This window comes from Triplophysa rosa, linkage group LG5, assembly GCF_024868665.1.
Source record: "Triplophysa rosa linkage group LG5, Trosa_1v2, whole genome shotgun sequence".
Taxonomy (NCBI): Eukaryota; Metazoa; Chordata; class Actinopteri; order Cypriniformes; family Nemacheilidae; genus Triplophysa; species Triplophysa rosa.
This window is the reverse complement of record NC_079894.1, coordinates 23352785-23373756: the sequence shown is the minus strand read 5'-3', so window position 1 is coordinate 23373756 and position 20972 is coordinate 23352785. Positions and strand designations below refer to the sequence as shown.

The following is a 20972-nucleotide window of genomic DNA, read 5'->3' as shown; positions in this document are numbered from 1 at the left end:
AATAGCAGTGGAGTATTACCTCCCAAGATGGCGGCGCCACTGCAACATTCAACATAGGGTGTGATTTCAGCTTCACATTCTCTATACTATGCTTTGGTATAGTTCCTAAATTTCAGAAGTCCTGACGTGAACCAGCACCGATATAACAGCTTAAGAGGATCATGTGTTTATTACTTGTCTAAACATATTTTAGTAGATGTAGTTTTCACATAATAAACTCCTTCATTGGAAAAACTACATAGCTCTACAGTGCTACATATTAAAGGCGGGGTGTCCGATTTCTCTTAGCCGTTGTTGATGTTCAAATCACCAAAACAAACACACCCCTACCCCCATCTTACACTTTCGTCAGCGCTTGGCTCGGCTAATGTCCGTCCTGTACACTGTGCACCTTACTGCTGATTGGCTACAAGGTTGTTTTGGCACTCTGCCCGACTTTGTCTAAACAAGCGTAATTTGGAAATCGGACACCCAGTTTTCAGTTTAGAAAGCTCAAACATTCATTTTAGTCTGGGACTAGTCTTAAACCTTGTCTGTGAAGCCACAGTCTGGTTTATCCTTCCATAGTTTTAATACGAACCGGAAAAATAAGGCCAAAATATCAGCATAGATGCATTTATGTCTAGATGTATGTGTATGTCGGTATTTGGTGATTTCCTCAGGCAATGCTGCAGTTATATGTGTGCAATTATATAAACGTGAACAGCTTTATTGGGCATTCAGCTGTAAAATACAGTATGTGACCGTTCAGCTCGGAAGTGCAGACACTAGTCTAAATGTGATGTCATGAATATTAGGGATGGGCGATATTATATCGTTTGCGATATACCGGTAGAAATTCCCCACAAGATAGGAATTAGTCTTCCCGCGATATAAACGATAAATTCTAGTTGATGACGTATTTCTTTGTGAGACCCATTTACAGCTCATTATGTGAAGCGAAAACGGGTATAGCGGAGGGCGGACGTGAAGCTGAGAAAGAGTTTGCACTAAAAGCTCTAAATCTCGTTTAGGATGGCACTGTAGATGCATCAGAGTTAATGTTTAGTTTCACTTTCGTTTTATTTAATTCGTTTGTTAAGTATTCGTTGATAGCCATAATACGTTACACCACAACATTTAGTTTGGCTAAAAGTATTTATTTAAACATTCGTTAGATGTTATGCGCGCGTGCGCAAATTGTTTAATCTGATTTCTTGCCTGTTATGTACAGGATGAACGGAGCGTCCTGTGCGCAGCTCGCGCCCACATGTGCTTTCATAGCGACACGGTGTGCACAGCACTGCTGCCTGTTTACATACAGTACAATGCGAGTTTGTATTACGTTATTTTAAATACGTTTATGAGCGTATAAAAGCATGGATTGTTTAATTAGATTTCTTTTATCCGCATTTTTCTGTTCTCTTTCTGTAGCGCGAGTCATAGACAGATTCAGTGAATGTTGCTGTGAGAAGAGAAGGTTCACACAGTTCAAGAGAGAGTGATTGACAGCACGATGCGATCGATCGTTTCCACCCAACAATAGAATATATACAGTTTTAGGTATGACATGATGTGTTTATTGAGCTTTAGTTCATTTAACTTTTCTTTACTACAGCCTTTTGAAGTCGAATCTCACTATTATATTTTATATTTACAAAAATACTGTAGGTATATTTTAGGAGCTGTTTGATTTGGGGTAAGTTTTACTTTTTGATAATATTTGTTTTTCTGAGGGTCTAGACTACATGCAGCTACTATCACTTGACGCAAAAAACAGCGGTGGATGGCGTTATGGATATATCGTCATTTTTATTGTTATCGCAACAAATACCAGGAATTATCGTGATAGAGTTTTAGGGCCATATCGCCCATCCCTAATGAATATGCTAATTAGTGCATGTTGTCATGTCGTCTAGCAAAGAGGCTCACCCACCGTAGTATCACAGACTGAAATCCTGCGGGAAACACTTGCCTAAAAGCACTGTTATCGAATGGCCAACGAACTTTGATTTCACACAGAGAATGTGAAGCTGACGTCATGCCCTATGTTGCAGTAGTGCCGCCATATTGGTAGGATAATACTCCACGGCTATTATTGTTTTGATATGTACCGTTACTTGTTTTGTATGATATATAGAGAAATTGAAAGTGAAAGAACCACAGGCTTTTCCTGAACGACTCCGCGTAATGCTATTGCAGTTTTTAACATAGCAAAACCGAGCTACCATAGTTATATTTCCTAATCAAACGAGAAAAATAAAACATTGTATTGCACTACAAGATGGTGCAACATTATTCAACACGGCGTGACGTAGCTTCACATTCTCTATAGGTCGATGGGACTGATCGGCAACAGCTATTTCACTCCTGTAGGCTAGGTGGCGCTGATGGACAATGAGTATGCTATGTTGTTTCAGTAAAAGAAGTGACCGTGATGTGCTCCGGAGAGAAACCCAGGGTAGCTAACACGTTGGTTGTATCGTTATACAAATAAACATGAGTTGTGAAAATGTCAGAATGTTTTCATGCCTGTCATTTAACTAGAAAATAGTCTGACTGGTTATGACTGTTGTGTTTTATATTATCAAGTTGTATCTAGATTTTGTTAATCTAGCATTAAAATTACCTTCATAAAAGATCAATGTATGCTGTTATGTTTAAAAAGTAAAAATGCAGATCATGTACATTCACCTGTGTTGTATTTACCTGCTAAGTTTAATGTTTTTAAAGTCCCCATGAACCGGAAGTTGCGATCGTTTTTACTTCCGTATTCTAACACATTTCCGAGTGAAAAGGAATTTCAAAGGAGAAAACTAGTGGGCGTGGCTTGCGTTTTTCACTGCACATTGATTGGATCTGTAAAAACAGCTGTTGCGTTGATTTTGAAATGAAACTGGCAGCAGACTGACAGTTGAAGGGGAGGAGTTAACGGATGCTCCGGCCAAGCCATCTAGTTTACGTCATTTGAGATGGTTAGTCATTTCAGGGCGAAGTGCATTTTCAGATTTTAAGTGACACAGTAGATGAATAAAACATCTCTTTCTCGCGGTGCGATTGATCGCCCACATCGTGAAAGGGTTCATGGTAGGGCTGTAACGATTCACCGTGAGCCGGTTGAAAATCGGTTATAATGAGCGACGATTCAAATCGGTTAAGACTTGAACTGAATCGCAATACATTTTTTGGACAGCAGGGGCCGCTATTTTCACTGCAAACCTGAACGTGGATGCTGATATTTCTTAAATGCAAAAAAATCCAAGAAAAGCACAGACAGTATTAGTTTGTTTATATTAAAGAGACTTTTTCTATTATTAATTTGTTATAAAATTGCAGTTTAGTTTTGTTATTTGAAATAAAACATTATTTTATCATACAAAGAAACATGAAGCATTTAAGAAATAATGCAAGGGACGTTGTTCATTTCTAATTGGTTTCAACTCATTTTTTCAAAATAAATTGTGAGTAAATCGTGAATAAATCGCATCGTGAGATCAGAATCGTGCATCGCATCGTGAGCTGAGTGAATCGTTACATCCCTAGTTCATGGGGATCTGTTGTTTTTATTCCAGCGCGTCATCACGTCTCGCACTCGCGTCACTTTTTTGCGTGCAGTCTGAAAACTCTCTTATATGTCAGGGCTTGACATTAACGCTTCTCCGGGACAAGTGAATGTTTTGTATGGCCAAGTGAGAGAAAATTTTACTTGCCCGACTGGACAAGTAACTTGAAAAAAAAAAACAGTGCGACATATATGTAGAATAATAAGAATATGTGCATTAGACAGAGCTGCGTGTTTGTCGTGGTTGTGCTTGTTTGTGTGTGACAATAATCAATGGCGCACCGCACTGTTGTGTGTGTCTGAGTGAATTATGTGCACAGTTTAACATACAACACGAATGATGGCCGAGGATTTATCTTCGTCTGCACTGTATGAGGATATGAACTAGGGGTGTAACGATACACTCAGCTCACTATTCGGTACATATCTCGATGCTGGGTTCACGATACGATACACATCTCGATATTTTTAACAAAATTCAAAAATGAAACTGAAATTCAAATAACATTTATTTTCAAAATACTAACAATTTCAGTAACTTATTTTGTTGCACATACAATTTAATAAAGAATTTTAACTGAAATTAGAATTAAGATCAGTGTCAATTTTGACATAAAATGCAATTTAGTTTTAGTCATCCCAATTTATTATAGTTTTAGTCTATTTTTAGTCGACGAAATCTACGTTATATTAGTCCACTAAAATCTATCTGGATTAACTCATTTAATTGGTGTAATTAAATGTTCCATTCAAAGATTGAACTGTTTCGACATAATTTACTTTACCTTGGAATTAAATTAAACCAGGTCATTACCTTTATTTTTCAGAAAAGTTGAGTAACTACTGGATATGCATTGTTGTAACAGAGAATATTAGAACATGAACGACATGTAGCAGTTCATTCAGTCTCATTTTGACTCAATTGACTCGTTCATTCAGTGAAGGGCGTGTTCATTCAGTACATTCAACTAGGGCTGCAGCTATTGGTTCTTTTACTAATCGAGTATTCTACTGATTTTCCATCGATTAATCGGGTATTCGGATAATAAGTACTTTTTCTTTATTAAAAAGCAATACTAAATATACAAGAGAAAGTAAGACAGGTCTCTTAAAATGAGTAAAACAACTAATTTGTTTCCTTTTCAGAACAATTTTTTAACAAAGTTTTTAATGCTGAAATTGCATACATTAATATTTGTGAAAACTAAACCCATTTAGTACATTCCATTGCCATATTAAATTCAAAATGCAATATAATACAAATATATAAACAAGAAACATGAATAAAAATAGAAAGAATAATTTCTTCTAACTTCAGCTCATGCATGATGTATTTAGTTTATATAAATTAGTTTTAGTTTCTTTTTTTACTATTAAATAGTAATATATAGCCTATGACTTTTATTTTGGCAGGTTGTCGGAAGACGCTTATTTTTTAGTATGCCTGTTTCTTCACTCAAACAATAACATGTTCGTGAAATAAACTCTCAGAGCAACTCTGGAGGTGAAGTTCATGTCCTCATTCAGCGCAGACTCAGACAAATTCATGAGCATCACACGTGTAGCATGTTAAACTGTGCAGTTCATTCACGCAGACACGCAGAACAGACAGATGACATGTGTAAATAACAGGATTCGGCATCCACAAGTCCGCATCTAGTTTGATAGACTCAATGCAGCCGAAAACAAGTTTCACTCGCAAAATAGACTAAAACTAAGTAAAATAGCAGTTCACCATTTCAATAAGCTACCACTTATTTATCAGCTTGAGATATACGTGTGAGCGTGTGAACAGACTCAAATGCGTGTGTCTCACGGTGAATGCGGGAGACTTGAGAGCCCTGTAACATGAATAGAGTTTAGCGGGATGTGCGTCAGTAATAACGGTCCGTGGGGAAACGCAGTGCTCCTTGTGTACTGTAGTTAAATGGATTAAACAAAGCTTCGAGGCAACAAAATTTGTCTCGATGATTTTTTGTATTCGAATTACTCGAGGAATCGTTTCAGCCCTACATTCAACCACATACTTGTTTTTTAGCATGTCATTCGATCTTTTAATATACAGTACGACTCACTTCATCGCTTCTCTGATCGGAACAGCGCTGTTTCTTTTTTGGCTTACTTTGTTGCATATGATGTTATGCAGCAGCTCACGTTAGCGGATAAATTAACATTGGCATTTAAAAACGTTTGTGCTGCCTTTGTAATGAGTTTCGGGGTGACTCGCCTGCAGTCACGCTTAAAGTTTGCTGTGTTTTAACGGCGACTGTGAAGGAAAATATGACGCTTTGTAAACCACTTGGAGACACAGATTGTGTCTTGTGCTTCCCCATCTCACAGAGACTTCTCTCTCTACCGCATATGTGAGATAAGCACACATGATGCGCTGGCGCAGAGTAGGTAGCGTCTTGACCTCTGAATGAATAGAATTAAACATATCGTAAAATATCCCCATCTCTCTACGGTGCGCATCGTAACATTTTTGCATCGCGAAATATCGTAATACGAAGTATTGTTACACCCCTATTATATTATAATTCAAATGAAATATCATTTTTTTATCTTTGGACAAGTAATTTTTGTACTCGGACAAGTGAATGACAAATTTACTTGTCCGAAGGACAACCACGTGACAATGCTTAATTTAAAGCCCTGTATGTAGTGAAAACTACACATTAGAAAAATCTGTATTGTATGTGTTATTGTATCTTGTGTCTGTACTGTTGATTGCATTTGTCCTTGCCCATATAATTTTAGTGCTAATTAAATATTAATCGGATCATTATTATTTTCAGACTTTCAAGAAAAATGGCAGAAACCCAGACACTCAACTTTGGACCAGAATGGTGAGTTTTGTCGGAGCTTATGCATCGTAGTAACGCTATAAATGTTTAATGTTGTGAACACAGTCTAATTCAGCGTTCAAGGTTTTCACATCTCAACTAGAAGTGTATGACAGTAGCAATACCAAGGTCCTGCGTTCAGTTCCCAGGGAACACACATGTCGCTTTGGATAAAAGCGTCTGCTGTATGCATAAACATAAACTCTACTTTTTGTGGTTATTGCAGTGTTTAATTGTGTCATTTACTCACTCTCTTGACTGTATACACTGTTAACGATTTCCTTGTATTTTTACAGTAAGTTACTGGCAGCACGGTTGCCAGCAAGTTACTGTATTTTTATTTACAGTGCTGTACTGTAATACATTTTACAGTACAAAAAATATTACTGTATAGCTACAAAACAGTACTTTACTGTATTTTTACAATATTTTGTAATTTGTCTATTTTTACTGTATTTGTATTATACTGTAATTTACTGTAATACCTATATTGACACATTATTACTATTTAATACTTTTTGGCAATAATTACTTTATTAGTTATTCATATTACAAAACTGCTATACTTGACATTATGAATCAAAAGGCAATCCAAGCAATGTTTGCATCAAACATATTTTTTATTGAATCATTTCATTGAAACAAAAAGCATTAAAGTATTTTTTAAAAATTAAACATTTGAAACAGTATTGAAGTATTATGTATTATATTAATAAAAACTGAATAACGACTATGTATATATTACAACATTTAAGTGACTAGAAATTTAAACATTACACATCAAAAGAAACAATAGCAACAAAGTAACATGTGTCATTTAACTCTGGCTAAGAGAACACTGGTCTGTAGTTTAAAATGTTCCATTTAAACTTCATCATTGACTAAACTGTAACATTTAAATCTCGCAAAGAGAACACTGGCCCGTAGTTTGACATTTTCTATTCAAAGTTCATCAACGACTAAACTGTAACATATTTAACTGAGGTAAAGAGAACACTTGCACATAGTTTTGAATATTCTACTCCAATTTCATAAAGGACTGAACAATAATGCATTAAACTGTGGCAGATAGACCACTGGCCTTTAGTTTGAAGTCTTCCATTCAAACTCCATCAGGGACTGCATGAAGCTGTTCACATGGGGGTTAATGGCCACTGCCTTTCTCTGCACCACCTTCCCTGTCTTTTTGCTTACTCCCTGTCTGGATGTGCATTTTTTCCCATCTTCAGGGTTGATTCTGGCCAGAAATCTGTTAGCAATATCATACACATTAAGTCAACAAATATGCCTATATTTATTATATTTACAAATATGCCGAAGATTCAAATACACTCAACTCATCCCTGAATTTACTCCTATCCTGAGTGTAGTGTGAGGGTGTGTGAGTGTAGTGTAGTGTGTGGGTGTGTGAGTGTAGTGTAGTGTGTGGGTGTGTGAGAGTGTAGTGTAGTGTGTGGGTGTGTGAGAGTGTAGTGTGTGGGTGTGTGAGAGTGTAGTGTAGTGTGTGGGTGTGTGAGAGTGTAGTGTAGTGTGTGGGTGTGTGAGAGTGTAGTGTAGTGTGTGGGTGTGTGTGTGAGTGTAGTGTGTGGGTGTGTGAGAGTGTAGTGTAGTGTGTGTGTGTGTGTGTGTGAGAGTGTAGTGTGTGGGTGTGAGAGTATACATGGGTATTTAAAGAAACTGTAGTGGGGAAAGTACAAACTTACCGAGCATAATGAGTCTGGGTGTCTCTGGTATCTGGTATGACCTGCTGTGCCTCCACATCTGCCTGGGTTGCAGTGACCTGTAACATAGTAAAACAACATGAAGCAATACTCAAAACTTGAAGTAACTACAGAAAACATGATGGCATCAGGGTCCAGTTCTTCAATCTAAAAATTAAAGGTAACTGCAAATGTTCTCATGGTGCTGCAGGCAAAACAAACAATGAATGTTTTGAGATAAAACAATACTTACATCAGTTAAGATGAACAGGGAGTCCATCGCCTCTCTGAAGAAGGCCATCAAGAGCAGGATGACTGAAGTCGCCATTAAGTCTTGATCTAAATTGATTGATTTAAAAGTGTATTGCCAAATGTTAAAATGTATTAACATCCTATGTTAACAAATAAATCCTTATTGTAAGTGTTACTAAAAAGTCAGTAGTAAAACCAAAAACAAATTTGAATAAAAAGTTGTATTATTATGGTCAATACTTACAGAAAACCCATAAACCCAGGGTGCAAAAAGGGACCAAACTGTCACGCTAGAGCTGAAAGGAAAAAAATGTTACTTGCTAAAATTTTGAAACCATTCTGTTTATTATATACCTTTAAGATAGCCAAGCAAAAATGTAGCAAAATTATCATTTAAATGTTATGCATTAAAATTAAGAGTTTAGATATTTGGGATTGCATTTTCGGTTACACACCGAAATAGTATGGGTGTAGCAAAATTCAATGTGGTTTTGAAAATGCTTTTTCAAGCTGATTTTCAAGCTCTCTCCGACGTACAGCGTCATTACGTAAAGGCGGAGCCAGCATCGCTCCTTACCAAAGTACGTGCATTGATTTGAGGCGTTGGAAACTTGTTGTAAGTGTTGGAAGCAATATTGCTACAAATATGCTACCACACAATACTTATTGGCCAACTGAATGTAAAACACTCTAAAGAACATCATCTCTGCTTTTGCTGATATTCCGTAATAAGTAAACAGTAATAACACCGCGAACCCATTTATTCACCTGTTAGTGTATGAAAACATCAGTAATCTGTATAGATCGCACTCATCGCAGTTAAATATTACGTTTCATTTCGTGTGGAGCAGTTTGGTGCTGTGTGGGCTAACGTTACTTTACAGTGCCTTTGTTATTTCACATGAGATTTATTTGGGCCGAGTGAGAGCGTGAGATATAGAACCTGAAAGCGTGTCAAGTCTGGTCTATTTACAGACAAACTATGTTGATGTTCATATATCCGAACAGTATTTTTACATTTAAAAGAAGACGCAAATACCGATTAGTGATTGATATGAAAATGTTGTTTTAGCACGTGCACAGCTAATTCACGAGTTAGCCTGTCATACGGTCGAACTGAATACTGCTGCTGCTCCTCCCTGCCCCTAACTGAACAGAGGAAAGCCAAGATAAGCGATCCTAAACTAGGACAGCAATACCGCACTCGCGAGGAGTCTTAGTTCAATTGGTTAACGGGAGTTTATCTATTGCCAAATACAAGTCATTTTACCTACCATGCCATTGTAAACGAACTTAAACAATTCCACAGAAAATAAATTCACCAAAACCCTCATGATTAATTAAGTGGGATGTGTAAATCGGGTTTAAGCAGTGGGTAACAGTTAGACATCTAACGTAGTTTAATTTCTGAGGGAGACTGCAACGTTTGTTGGCGACCTTTTCTCTCATTCCACGTTTAAAACAACGTGGACTGTTGTGCAAAATACTAAAACTAAATAATAGCTTTGCATGAAACATAAATAAACCAAACTGCAAACTTACCGAACTGCCAGAAATCGAATCGAATATCCTCCTCCAGCTGCAGCCAGGAGTTCTGCTCTGTGTGATTTGACGTTGTGGCGCACTTTCGCTACACCAATCCTGTATTATTGACTAACACATTACAGCAAGGCTACAGCTAGGTTACAGCGAGACCAAAATATACTGTAGAAGTTTCCCGCTCAATCAAAATTACCCATAATGCATTATGAACTGCAGTATTTTACTGTAATATACACATGCAGTATTGTACTGTGGATTTTTACAGTAATGTGCTGCTAAATATACAGCGACATCTGACAGTGTAGATAAAAGCATTGTAAACAATCTATTGTAACTTTATTGTTTTTATATTTGCCTGCATTTACATACATTTAAATCTGTGCGTCTGGTAAGGCTTTTATCCAGTGGAACGTTCCAGCTATATGCTTTGCGTTTTCCTTGGGAGTTGAACCCGAGACATTGTCGTTGCTTGCCAGTTCTACCAGTTAATCTACAGAAACATAAGTGCTCAAATAACAAACCTTTGTTTTTGGACATGGACAAGTTCATTAATAAACAGTCACATCCCAATCACATACAGGGTTTATAGTTGTTTAAGTTGTGAAACATTGTCATATGCCTTAAGTTAAAGTGTCTAGTAAGTTGTCGAGTGATAGTGAACACTTGTTTTTCTTATCTCTATGTCCAGGCTTCGCGCCCTGTCTGGTGGAGGGGTTAGCAGCAGTGTGGCCTCCCCTCCGCTCTCTCCTGCATTGCCAAAGTATAAACTCGCAGACTATCGCTACGGAAGAGAAGAGATGCTAGCACTTTATGTAAAGGATAACATGGTGAGGACTTGCTCTGCTTTTTCAGATTCTGATCAGCGGTGTGCCTCGTTGCATGGCAGCCATGTGTCCCCAAGTCACAAAGTTTTTACATTTTTGGCGTAGGTTCCGGTAGATCTTCATGATAAGGAATTTCTACCTATTTTACAAGAGGAACCCCTGCTGCCGTTGGCGTTAGTCCCATTTACAGAGGAGGAACAGGTGAGAATTAAGAAAGGTTATCTAAAAGTCAGGTCAAGTCACTCTTATTTCTTAAAGGAATAGTTCACCTTCAAAATGAAAATTCTGTCATCAATTACTCACCCCGTCGTCTTTTTAAACATGTGTGGTTTTCTTTCTTCTGGAAAACACATAAGAAGATATTTTGAGGAATGTTGGTCCCCATTGACTTCTATTGCATGGACACAAAACTAATGCAAGTTAATGGGGACCAACGTTTTTCTGTTACCAACATTTTTCAAAATATTTTCTTTTTGTGTTCTGCAGACAAAAGAAAGTCATACAGGTTTGAAATGACAAGAGGGCGTGTAAATAATGACAGAATTTCCATTTTGAAGGCGAACCACTCCTTTAAGCTCCTTGTTTCAAATGTACCCTGTTTAATGGGGCTCAAAGGTGGTGTATGCATTCACACAGCAATTGCAACAGCAAAACCAACCAGATTAAAAGAAAAAGATATGTTGTTCCCTCTTTGGCACGAAAGTGGTGGCCACGTTCAAGCAGTGGCCTTTGAATTTTGCTTATAATGTGACGCGATTTCATTTTGGCACAAGCTGTGGTCGAAACAGTTAGGGAATGCACACCCACACTCAGCCTCGCTGTCACGCAACCTGCACGTGGACCGCTCTCATGGTGCCGTACATGTGTGTCTGTCTCCACAGAGAAATTTCTCCATGTCTGTAAACAGCACAGCAGTTCTCCGTCTGACGGGCAGGGGAGGGGGGACGGTGGCAGGGGCACCCAGAGGACGGAGTTCCTCACGGGGGCGAGGTGAGCTGCGTTTCAACCACAGCCTTTTCCTTTTTTTCCTGTTTAAAGGAAGTACAGCAAGCTCAATGAATTTATTGCAGCGGAAGTGCTGCACTTTCTGTTGAAGGAGAGTAAAGTGCAGACTTGAGAGTGCTTGTGGAACAGTTGGCCTTTTGAGAATACATTTCCCCTCCTACGTTGTTGTTTCAGATGTTTATGCAATGAATTTCTCTCATGCTTTTAAGTCGGTGTATAAAGGTGAGTCTGCAGGCCTCTGCGTGTTCTTGAGTAGTTGTGGTGTGTGATTTGCAGGGAGGGGCAGAGGCGATGGAGGCTTTTACCAAAGAAGCTTTGATGATGTGGAGGGAGGTTTTGGCCGCGCAGGACGAGAGATGCACCGCTCTCAGAGTTGGGAGGAGAGGTTTGTAAAATATAACACAGTGTGGCACTGCTGCTGGGATTCCTAGTGATTTACGTGAAGTTTAAACATCCCTTCTGTTGTGTACTTCTAAACACCTTTTTAAAGGGATAATTCACCCCAAAATGAAAATTCTTGTCATTTACTCGCCCTCAAGTTGCTCCAAACCTGCATACATTTCTTTGTTTGGTTGAACACAAAGAAAGATTTTTGGATGAATGTTAGCAACTGACGTTTCTGGTGTATCTGTGACTGTCATGGTAGGAAAAATAGTTGTATATATTTTTTGTTCAGTTGAACACAAAAGATACTTTGAAGAATTTAGGAGAGCAAACAGTTCTAGGGCACCTTTGACTACCATTTTAATGTTTCCTACTATGGTAGTCAATGATGACCCAGAAATGTTAGTTGCTATCATTCGTCTAAATATCTTTCTTTGGGTCAACCAACAGGTTTGCAACAACTTGAAAGTGAATAATTCATGACAGAATTTTAGTTTTTGGGTGAACTATCCCTTTAACGTAGAAACTGAAATTCACTGACGACTATAATAAAGGCCTCAGATGTACTCTAGGCATGGCTGTTTTTTTCACATAGCACTGGTGCTACAGAGGTTTAAAGTTTTGTAGCACAAGCCAAACAGTTGTAGCACAAGTATAAAACATCTGTTGTCATCATTAAAAAAATATGCAAGTGCAGTGCATCGCATGAATTGGCAGGTAACTGACAAATGACATTAATGTTACGTACAGATGGATAAATTAGGGCCATGTCATTTTAATTCGTTTTTTACTATTCAACAGTGGTATACTTGTCCACGTTATTTACTGTAGTATACTAAAGTATTTACTATAGTAAACACTATACTGTAGATACTATAGTGTTTTTGAGCCATATTATAGTGTACTACAGGAGTCTTCAACTAAAATTGCTTGAGGTCCAGTAAACGAACCCTCCTTACCAGCCGAGGTCCAGATAATTAAATACCTAAAAACATGAATTGATGGTTTTTGGCAGACCAAAGAAATAAACATGTCTTTTCATATCTATAAGACGGCATTACAATGTCTGCAACAATATAATGAAGGAAAATGTGCAAAATTCCCTAATCTCTAACCCTGCACTGAGTATACATTCATTTCAACATTAACAACTTTAAAAGAAAACTAAAGTGTTGTTTTCTGCTGAACTGAGATTACCAAATAGCAGCATCAAGTTGTGACTGAACATAACATTTCAGCTCTTGTGGCTGTTGCAGCTGAAAGAGGGGTTTGTTTAATATTTTCGTTTAGTTCATGTCTTTATTCTCCTTCTAAAAGTGTTTCACACAAAGCCTCCATGCACTCTTTTACTATTTTCCCATCAGTAAAGGGCTTTTTATGTTTTCCTAAGATCCACTGTATTCTTAGTGAACATTCATATGCTGGTTGTTGGGCGGTAAGTGAGTGAGGAAGGACCCATGTAGATCGCTACTACTGGGCTTTGAGCTAATATATTTTCCGTGTCCTTACCTCGGACTGCTGCGGGCAAGTTTCTTCAAAGTGTCTATGTCTAGTTTCATAATGCTGTTTAAGGTTTCCACCTTTAACAACCGCAACAGACTCCGAGCAAATGAGACAAACCGGCCTCGTGCATGTCGATGCAGGAACAATAAATGCAAATCTCTCGACCCATTCATCTCGGAAAACGTGGTTTCTTTTCAGCGTCAACTTTTCTAACTTTTGAAAAGGACATTGTTTTTCAGTCACTGACAGTTACATCTGTCTGTGCGCTGTGCAGCGAGTCTGTCGCGGCTCTCTTCACTCATCGACATCTGAACGTAGCAACAGTGCGCATATGTTAACTGTCCGTGGTGCCGTAGGACCCAAACTGCTACTTAGCGGACCTTGATGTGCATGGTATAAATTTGATTGCATTAGAAAATAATGTTAGGCGTTCATTTATTTATTACGTCAAAAGGCTTTGAGATCTAGACGGATGCATCTCGCGGTCCACATTCGGACCGGAGTCCGCTAGTTGGTGACCCCTGGTGTACTACAATGTTTACTATGGTTTATCAATTTACTACAAGGGCACTACAATTTTCTATAGCAAATACTATAGTACACTATTGATTATCGTCACACACAAACAAGCGCAACAAGAAACGGCCTTCACACAAACGTGCAGCTCTTGTCTAATTCACCTGATAAACTGTATCGCACGCGTGCTACACTGGTAAATTTATTCTTAGCGCAGACCGTTTTTTGGTAGCACGTGCGACATGTATATCTCACTGTACAACCCTGACTCAAGGTCTCATTTGATCTGAAAAAAGACAAAAAATGAATAATGTCTGGTTTTTGCATGTTCGACCAGGTTACCTGACAAGATTGTTTCTTTCCTCTGTTTTGTATGTCCAGAGGAGACAGAAGGTTCGAAAAACCAGGTCGAAAAGATCCAGGTTAGTATGCTGAGGAATAGCGTCTTGTCTGAATAGTTAGTTGACGTATTGCATTGATTTGCATGTTAATACTGAGACCATTGATTCTCTTTAGATGGAGCACCTGCCCATTTTCCAGTCAATCACGGTAAGTCATTTTCTGCTAAAAGATGTTGAAAATGATGCTTTTTGATTTTTCCTGAGCTTTGAGCTGATCACAGAGACTTAAAATATACTGTTGCTGTCTTTTAAGTACGGGCCAACTATGAGGATGTTGCAGGGAACACTCGAAAACACGAATTTATACGTGACAACTGGCGTATGTCTCGAGATGAGCAGAACGGAGAGGACGATGACGCGGGCTGGAGGATCGCAGGGTCTCGTCGGGAGAACGAGAGATGGTGTCCTCCGAGTCCAGGTACGCCACATGCCTTTCTACTGAAAGGGTTAACGCATAAGGTTGTGTGATGTCCTTGTACTGGGAAAAAAACTGTACCAAAACTTGAATTTTATAACCTAATCTCAACATAGTAAATTTGATATTAGAAGTTCTGTTTTGTGTCAGTTTTATCCAGAGTTACTGAGAGAAATTTTTTGGGGTAACATTTAGAACGAAGTGTACTGACATTTATGAAAACACCCTCAGATGACAGCACAAACACATCTTTGTTACTAATCTAAAGAATGATTTCTAGAAAAGTTTTTTGAAAAATGACTGTAGATTGCATCGAGTTTCCTTCTCTTTTTGATGTAGTTTGTAAGGTAATGGGATAGTTCACCCAAAAATGACAATTCTGTCATCATTTACTCCCCATCTTGTCAAACCTGTATGACTTTGTTTTTTTCACAGAACACAAAGGAAGATATTTTGAAGAAAATTGGTAACCTAACAGCGATGGCACCCATGCACTTCTATTGTATGGACACAAAACCAATGCAAGTGATTGGGTGCCAGTTACCAACGCTCTTCAAAATATCTTCTTTGGTGTTCTGCTTAAGAAAAAGTCACACAGTTTTGAAATGACAAGACGGTGAGTAAATGACAGAATTTTCATTTTTGGGTGAACTAGCTCTTTATAATAAAAGTGTGTGGGACTACTGCAGAAACCACATCCCTGTTTATACACATGTTTTTTCTTTCTTTAAAAAGGAACTGTGCTTTCTATCAAAAGTTCACCTAAAAATGGGAAGTGTCATAGCTTACTCACACACATGCTGTAACCATTTTTTGTGGAACACAAAAGGAGATGCGAAGCAGAATGTTGCAGAATGTTACTGACGGACAGCTTCAGTAACTATTTACTTTCATTGTATGATAAAAAGCAGTGTCACAGTTCTTCTTGCAGTCTTTTAAATGTAAAAGCACACAAGATTAAAATCGGCATCCAACGTGGCTGTTTCAAAATGGATAGTCTGCCATTTTTCACTTTAATAACATAATTCTTCATTTATAGATGGGCCGCGGTCTGCAGGGTGGCGGGAACACCCGGACCAACGGCGGCGCTTCCCGTTCGACTGCAGGGACGAGGAGCGCAGCGGTTACCGCAGACCTCGGTCGGGTAGCGGCAGCGTAGAGGAGGAGAGAGACATTTTGCCAGAATGGTGTCTTGAAGACGCTGAGGAGGAGACGGGGACGTTTGACTCCTCAGGGGCCTTCCTCTCACTTAAGGTGAGAGCATTTGAAGTAAGTTTTTCAACTTTTACCATCCGTACTCTCATCTCTGTATAAGAGACTGAGAGGCTGTAGTTGTCTAATTATCTGTGTCAGTGTAATTTGTTTGGTTTGTTAATGGATTTTCTTATTTGCCCCATTAGAAAGCTCCTAAGGAGCCAATTCTGGAAGAGGCGGAGCTGGATTTCCGGCCGCTGGAGGAGAGTGAAGAATATGCAGAAAGAGATGAAAGCGAATCGGAACAAACCAAAGATGCTGACATGGACACTAGGCAAGAGGGGGAAAGAAGTGATGGTGAGCAGGAAATGAGACGGTCTTGTAAACCACTGATGGTATTGTGGAGAGCATTATCTGTTCATCATTCAAGTTATTAAAGTGATGCATAAAAGCTCTGCTCCAAAGCCTGTTGTACTGCACAATACATTGAATATCGCAAATGTGCAATGTTGCACTTAATGGAGTAGTTCACTATCAAATTAAAATGTCTTGATAATTCACTCACCCACATGTCATACAAGCTAGCCGTGTGTTTATTTCTTCTGTCGAAAACAAATTGAGGCTTTTAAGGAATATGCTTTCCAGGGTTCTTATGCATGTAATGGACTTAGATGGGGATGTTGGTTAAAGTCCAAATTTCAGTTTCATCGCGGCTTCAAAAAACTCTGTGACACCAGCCAACGATTCAGGGTGTTGTCTAGCGAAACGATTATTCATTTTCCAAGAAAACAAAAAATGAAATACTTTTTAAACATAAATACATGGCTTGCACTGCCTCCGCGATGCACGTCCACGACTTCCATATTACTCCATCATGTTGGAAAGGTTACGTTTGACATAGATTTCAAAAGATTGAACATCCTTGATATGCACACGAACTGACCATTTTAAACAATAATCTTGCACAAAGACTTATAACGTGTCATTCAACATCTAAGAACTCTTCTTTCTCCACACTCGTAAACACTGGGTCGGAACTTTCGCTTACTTCATGCGTGACCTTGTAGTACGTGAAGTCGTGGACGCGCTGCATGGAGGCACTCCCAAGGCAGTTGCAAGCCATATATTTATGTAAAAAATATATAATTTTTTTGATGGAGTAAAAATATATCTTTTTTTTTGGAAAATGACCAATCGTTTCGCTAGACAACACTTTTATTCTCATCGACTGGTGTCGTGTAGAGCCTTTTGAAGCTGCGATGAAACTGAAATTTGGACCTTAACCAACAGCCCCCCGTTTAAGTCCATTATATGGATACGAACCCTGGAAAGCTTTCCTCGTAAGCCTCAATTTGTTTTCGACCGAAGAAATGAACACACTTTGACATGTGGGTGAGTGAATTATCATGAAATTTAAATTTTATAGTGAACTGCTCCTTTAAACATATGAGAGGTTAGTCATTGATGGAGAACCTGGGAGACGTACATGTGCAACATTTTTTTTTACTGTCGTGGAACATAAATGTTCGCAGACAAGCTGCAGGACATGCAGTTTGAAATGCAGGTTTTTGTGTGCCGTCCCTTTGAAATGTTCAACTTCAGAGGTCTTCCATTTTGTCCAGCACAAACAAGATACGTTTTCACAAGTTTTTACTAAAACATTTATTTTGTTGACAGGTTGCAGTAAATCAGAGGAGCCGTCACCGGTTGCTGTAGCGTTGCCAACAGCGGTTACCCCGCCAGAGCCTGCAACCCCAGCACCCCTTCCTACTGTGCACCCGGAACCAGCTGAGAACACCGACAGACCGTTGGAGAGACCAACTGTACCAGAATCATGTAAAGCACCACCACACACCGCACTACCCAACAGCATCGTGGAAGCCATTTCAATATCACACAACACCACCACACTCCCAGGTAAAGCCCACATGAATAACTCCCGATTTTAGAGTAGTGGGTTTTGTTTGGGAATGCTGAGTAAATCCGATTCTTTTGTCTAGATCTTCCGGTCCCATCTTCAGTTCTTCCTGCCCAGCCAGTGTCCACTCAACCCCTGCAGGTCAAACCTCTGAAGGTGCCGGTGGCACCACTACTTCCTCTATCAACAGGCGTCGTGGGTCCCATCAGTCGGCCCACTGCCCTACCCTCTGACATGGATGAGGATGAGGGACTGAAGCACTTTGAGCAGGTGTGGGGTGGTGAAATAATGTAAAGCTGTTTTAGAGATGCATCATACATTCCGTTTTCATAAATGGTTATAATGGCAAACATGTTTTCCGCACTCTAGATTATGGACGATAAAAATAATAGCATTTAAAGGAACAGTTCACCCAAAAATGATGTCTTATTCAAGTTGTTTCAAACCTGTATAAATGTCTTAGTTCTAATGAACACAGAGAAAGATATTTGTAAGAATGATTGTAACCAAACAGTTCTTGGCCACCATTGACTACCATAGTAGGAAAAACTGCTTTATTAATGTCTTTGTTCTGTTGAACACAAAAGAAGATATTTTGAAGAATCTAAGAAAGCAAACCGTTCTGGGGCACTTTTGACTACCATTGTCATTTTTCCTCCTATGGTAGTCAATGGGGAAAGAAGCATTCTTTCAAATATCTTTCTCGGTGTTCATCAGAACAAAGACATTTTTACAGATTTTGTACAGAACTCGAGGGTGAGTAAATAATGACATTTCTATTAATTTTGGGTGAACTGTCCCTTTAAGACATAAAAATGTTTTATCTTGCCTCATTGTAGAGGGTTGTATGCATTGCCAAGAGGTGAGAATGTGCTTCCTTTCTTTCTCAAACAGGAAGCAGAGAAAATGGTGGCGTACCTGCAGGACGGGGGTGTGGACGATGAGCGTTTGGCCGCTAAGCTCGTCCCAAAACCCACAGCTCTTCACACTACCCACGAGGCTGCATTCAAATGGTTTTACAAGGATCCGCAAGGAGAGATCCAAGGTGAGCAAACCCTGAATCAAGCTGAACTGCGTTTTGAAAATGTGCCATGGTAGAGGTGCATTGAAAACATTGTTCTTAAATCTGTACTGACTAAAAAGTAAAACTGTAGCAAACACTTTCATAAAATACTTCACAAAGTGCGTGTAACTTTTGCAACATCGTCTCTGTGACCTTCAGAGAATGACAGATGTGACCATGGCCCTCAAACAGACACTTGTGAATGTCTTTCCACAGGACCGTTTAAAAACCAAGAGATGTCTGAGTGGTTTCAGGCGGGTTATTTCACCATGACCCTGCAGGTGAAGCGAGGCTGCGACGAGATGTTTCAGCCTCTGGGTGATATTATGAAGTTGTGGGGACGAGTGCCTTTCACCCCCGGCCCGACGCTTCCTCCCATGGTGGTAATCAAACTTTACTTTCTCTTTTTGTCAAACTAGGATTTTCCCAATGTCGTTCAGCATCACAGACTGTTTGCGTGTGTGTTTGCACGTAGGGAGATGCTGAACAAGAGAGGATGAAGCGACAACAGGAGCTTAATGCTTTAAATATGTTTCAGATGCAGCAGCTGCAATATCAATACCTACTCAGGTAAGACAACAACCTGAACGTTCACAGTTCTTGTAGATGGTGATAGATATGGGAACCGACACAAGGGTCAACTAACACAGACGCGTCGTTTTGATGTATCGGTTTATCACTTAATCTCTGTCTCTGTTGTTCGGTAGGCAACAGTACGCTCAGGCATTGGCTCAGCAGAAGGTTTTAAGCTCCGCCCCTCCTCCGCCCACACAGCAGCAGCAGCTAAACCTTCTTCTGCATCAGGCCCTCAAGATAAGGTTGGCACGTCGCATGTTACGTGACAATATTTTAACAACCCCGGTCAAATCATACTACTGAAATTCAAACGAGACCACAAAATTACAGAAGTGTGATCAAGAAAGCATGTCAGGGCACAAAAAATATATCATTAACACAACGTGGGGGCGGTTTGTCGTGGTGTCTGTGTTTTGAATATTTCACGCGTTGGTTTTGTTTGCAGAACTCCGGAGCCACAACAGAGCCTCTTGCCTCCTGTCACACGCTCCATGTCGGTTCCAGATTCAGGGTCTGTTTGGGAAATGCAGAACTCTTCCACTCAGGCCTCCTGTTCTCCAAACATGCCGCCGGCCGCTCCAAGCTGTACGTAATAGGCACAAACACAGAGAACTGTGCAGTATCAGTTGTGCTTAAGTAATGAAAGATCAGGAACATGCTTAGGGAGCTCGAGACTTCAGAATGCGTTCAGCTGTGCTGTAATCTGCCTCTTCAAGCTTTCTGGCTCTTTATACTGTGGAAATAGTTCATGTCTAGAAATCAACAGTGCGAAGTGCTTCTGAATGAAGAAAGTGTTTCAATTTTATGGGAGTTTTCCATTGCATGTCTGGCGTGCTCGTCTCCTCACTTACAGTAACACATCACTCCTTTAGTGTCGGATATGACTCACTCTCGTCTCACGCTGTGGAACCCAATTGCGAGTTTTTTGACTCGGCTGACTACATGCCAGTTAGGCAGAACTGAAACAACTGGCATCCAGAGTTTCACATTTTTTACATTTACTTATATATTTGCTAGACGTTCTTATCATAGAAACATCAAGCCTGTGACCAGCGCTAAATTCAATTGTTGCTCATCTAGTCTTGATGTGTAAAACTGCCCCAACTTTGTTAACAGTTCATGGCTTTTTATCATCTGTTACTTTATCTCTTGCTGCCATCAAGAAATAGTCCTCCTTTATGCCACTGTACTTTACATTTACATTTACTGTACATTTGGCAGACGCTTTTATCCAAAGCGACTTACATTGCAGTGTATTATACATTTGTTGACTATGTGCAATCCCCTGGGATCGA

The 20972-nt window shown here is 39.4% G+C and overlaps 1 protein-coding gene across 7 annotated transcripts in view; it reads left to right on the top strand.

Annotated features, from left to right (window-relative positions):
- gigyf2 (GRB10 interacting GYF protein 2) overlaps positions 1-20972 on the top strand; it is a 35736-nt gene that overhangs the window by 3038 nt on the left and 11726 nt on the right. For 4 of the 7 annotated variants that reach the window (XM_057333266.1, XM_057333263.1, XM_057333264.1 and 1 more), the window contains exons 2-18: positions 6337-6387; positions 10567-10705; positions 10808-10903; positions 11584-11692; positions 11984-12092; positions 14492-14532; positions 14627-14659; positions 14765-14929; positions 15966-16195; positions 16327-16477; positions 17798-18037; positions 18121-18308; positions 18933-19083; positions 19318-19484; positions 19577-19671; positions 19809-19919; positions 20123-20262. In XM_057333266.1, the coding sequence (XP_057189249.1) occupies positions 6350-6387; positions 10567-10705; positions 10808-10903; positions 11584-11692; positions 11984-12092; positions 14492-14532; positions 14627-14659; positions 14765-14929; positions 15966-16195; positions 16327-16477; positions 17798-18037; positions 18121-18308; positions 18933-19083; positions 19318-19484; positions 19577-19671; positions 19809-19919; positions 20123-20262 (2203 nt within the window). In that variant the 5' untranslated portion in view covers positions 6337-6349. The remainder of the gene's footprint in view (positions 1-6336; positions 6388-10566; positions 10706-10807; positions 10904-11583; positions 11693-11983; positions 12093-14491; positions 14533-14626; positions 14660-14764; positions 14930-15965; positions 16196-16326; positions 16478-17797; positions 18038-18120; positions 18309-18932; positions 19084-19317; positions 19485-19576; positions 19672-19808; positions 19920-20122; positions 20263-20972) is intronic. The other 3 variants (XM_057333269.1, XM_057333267.1, XM_057333268.1) reach the window with 2 other exon arrangements.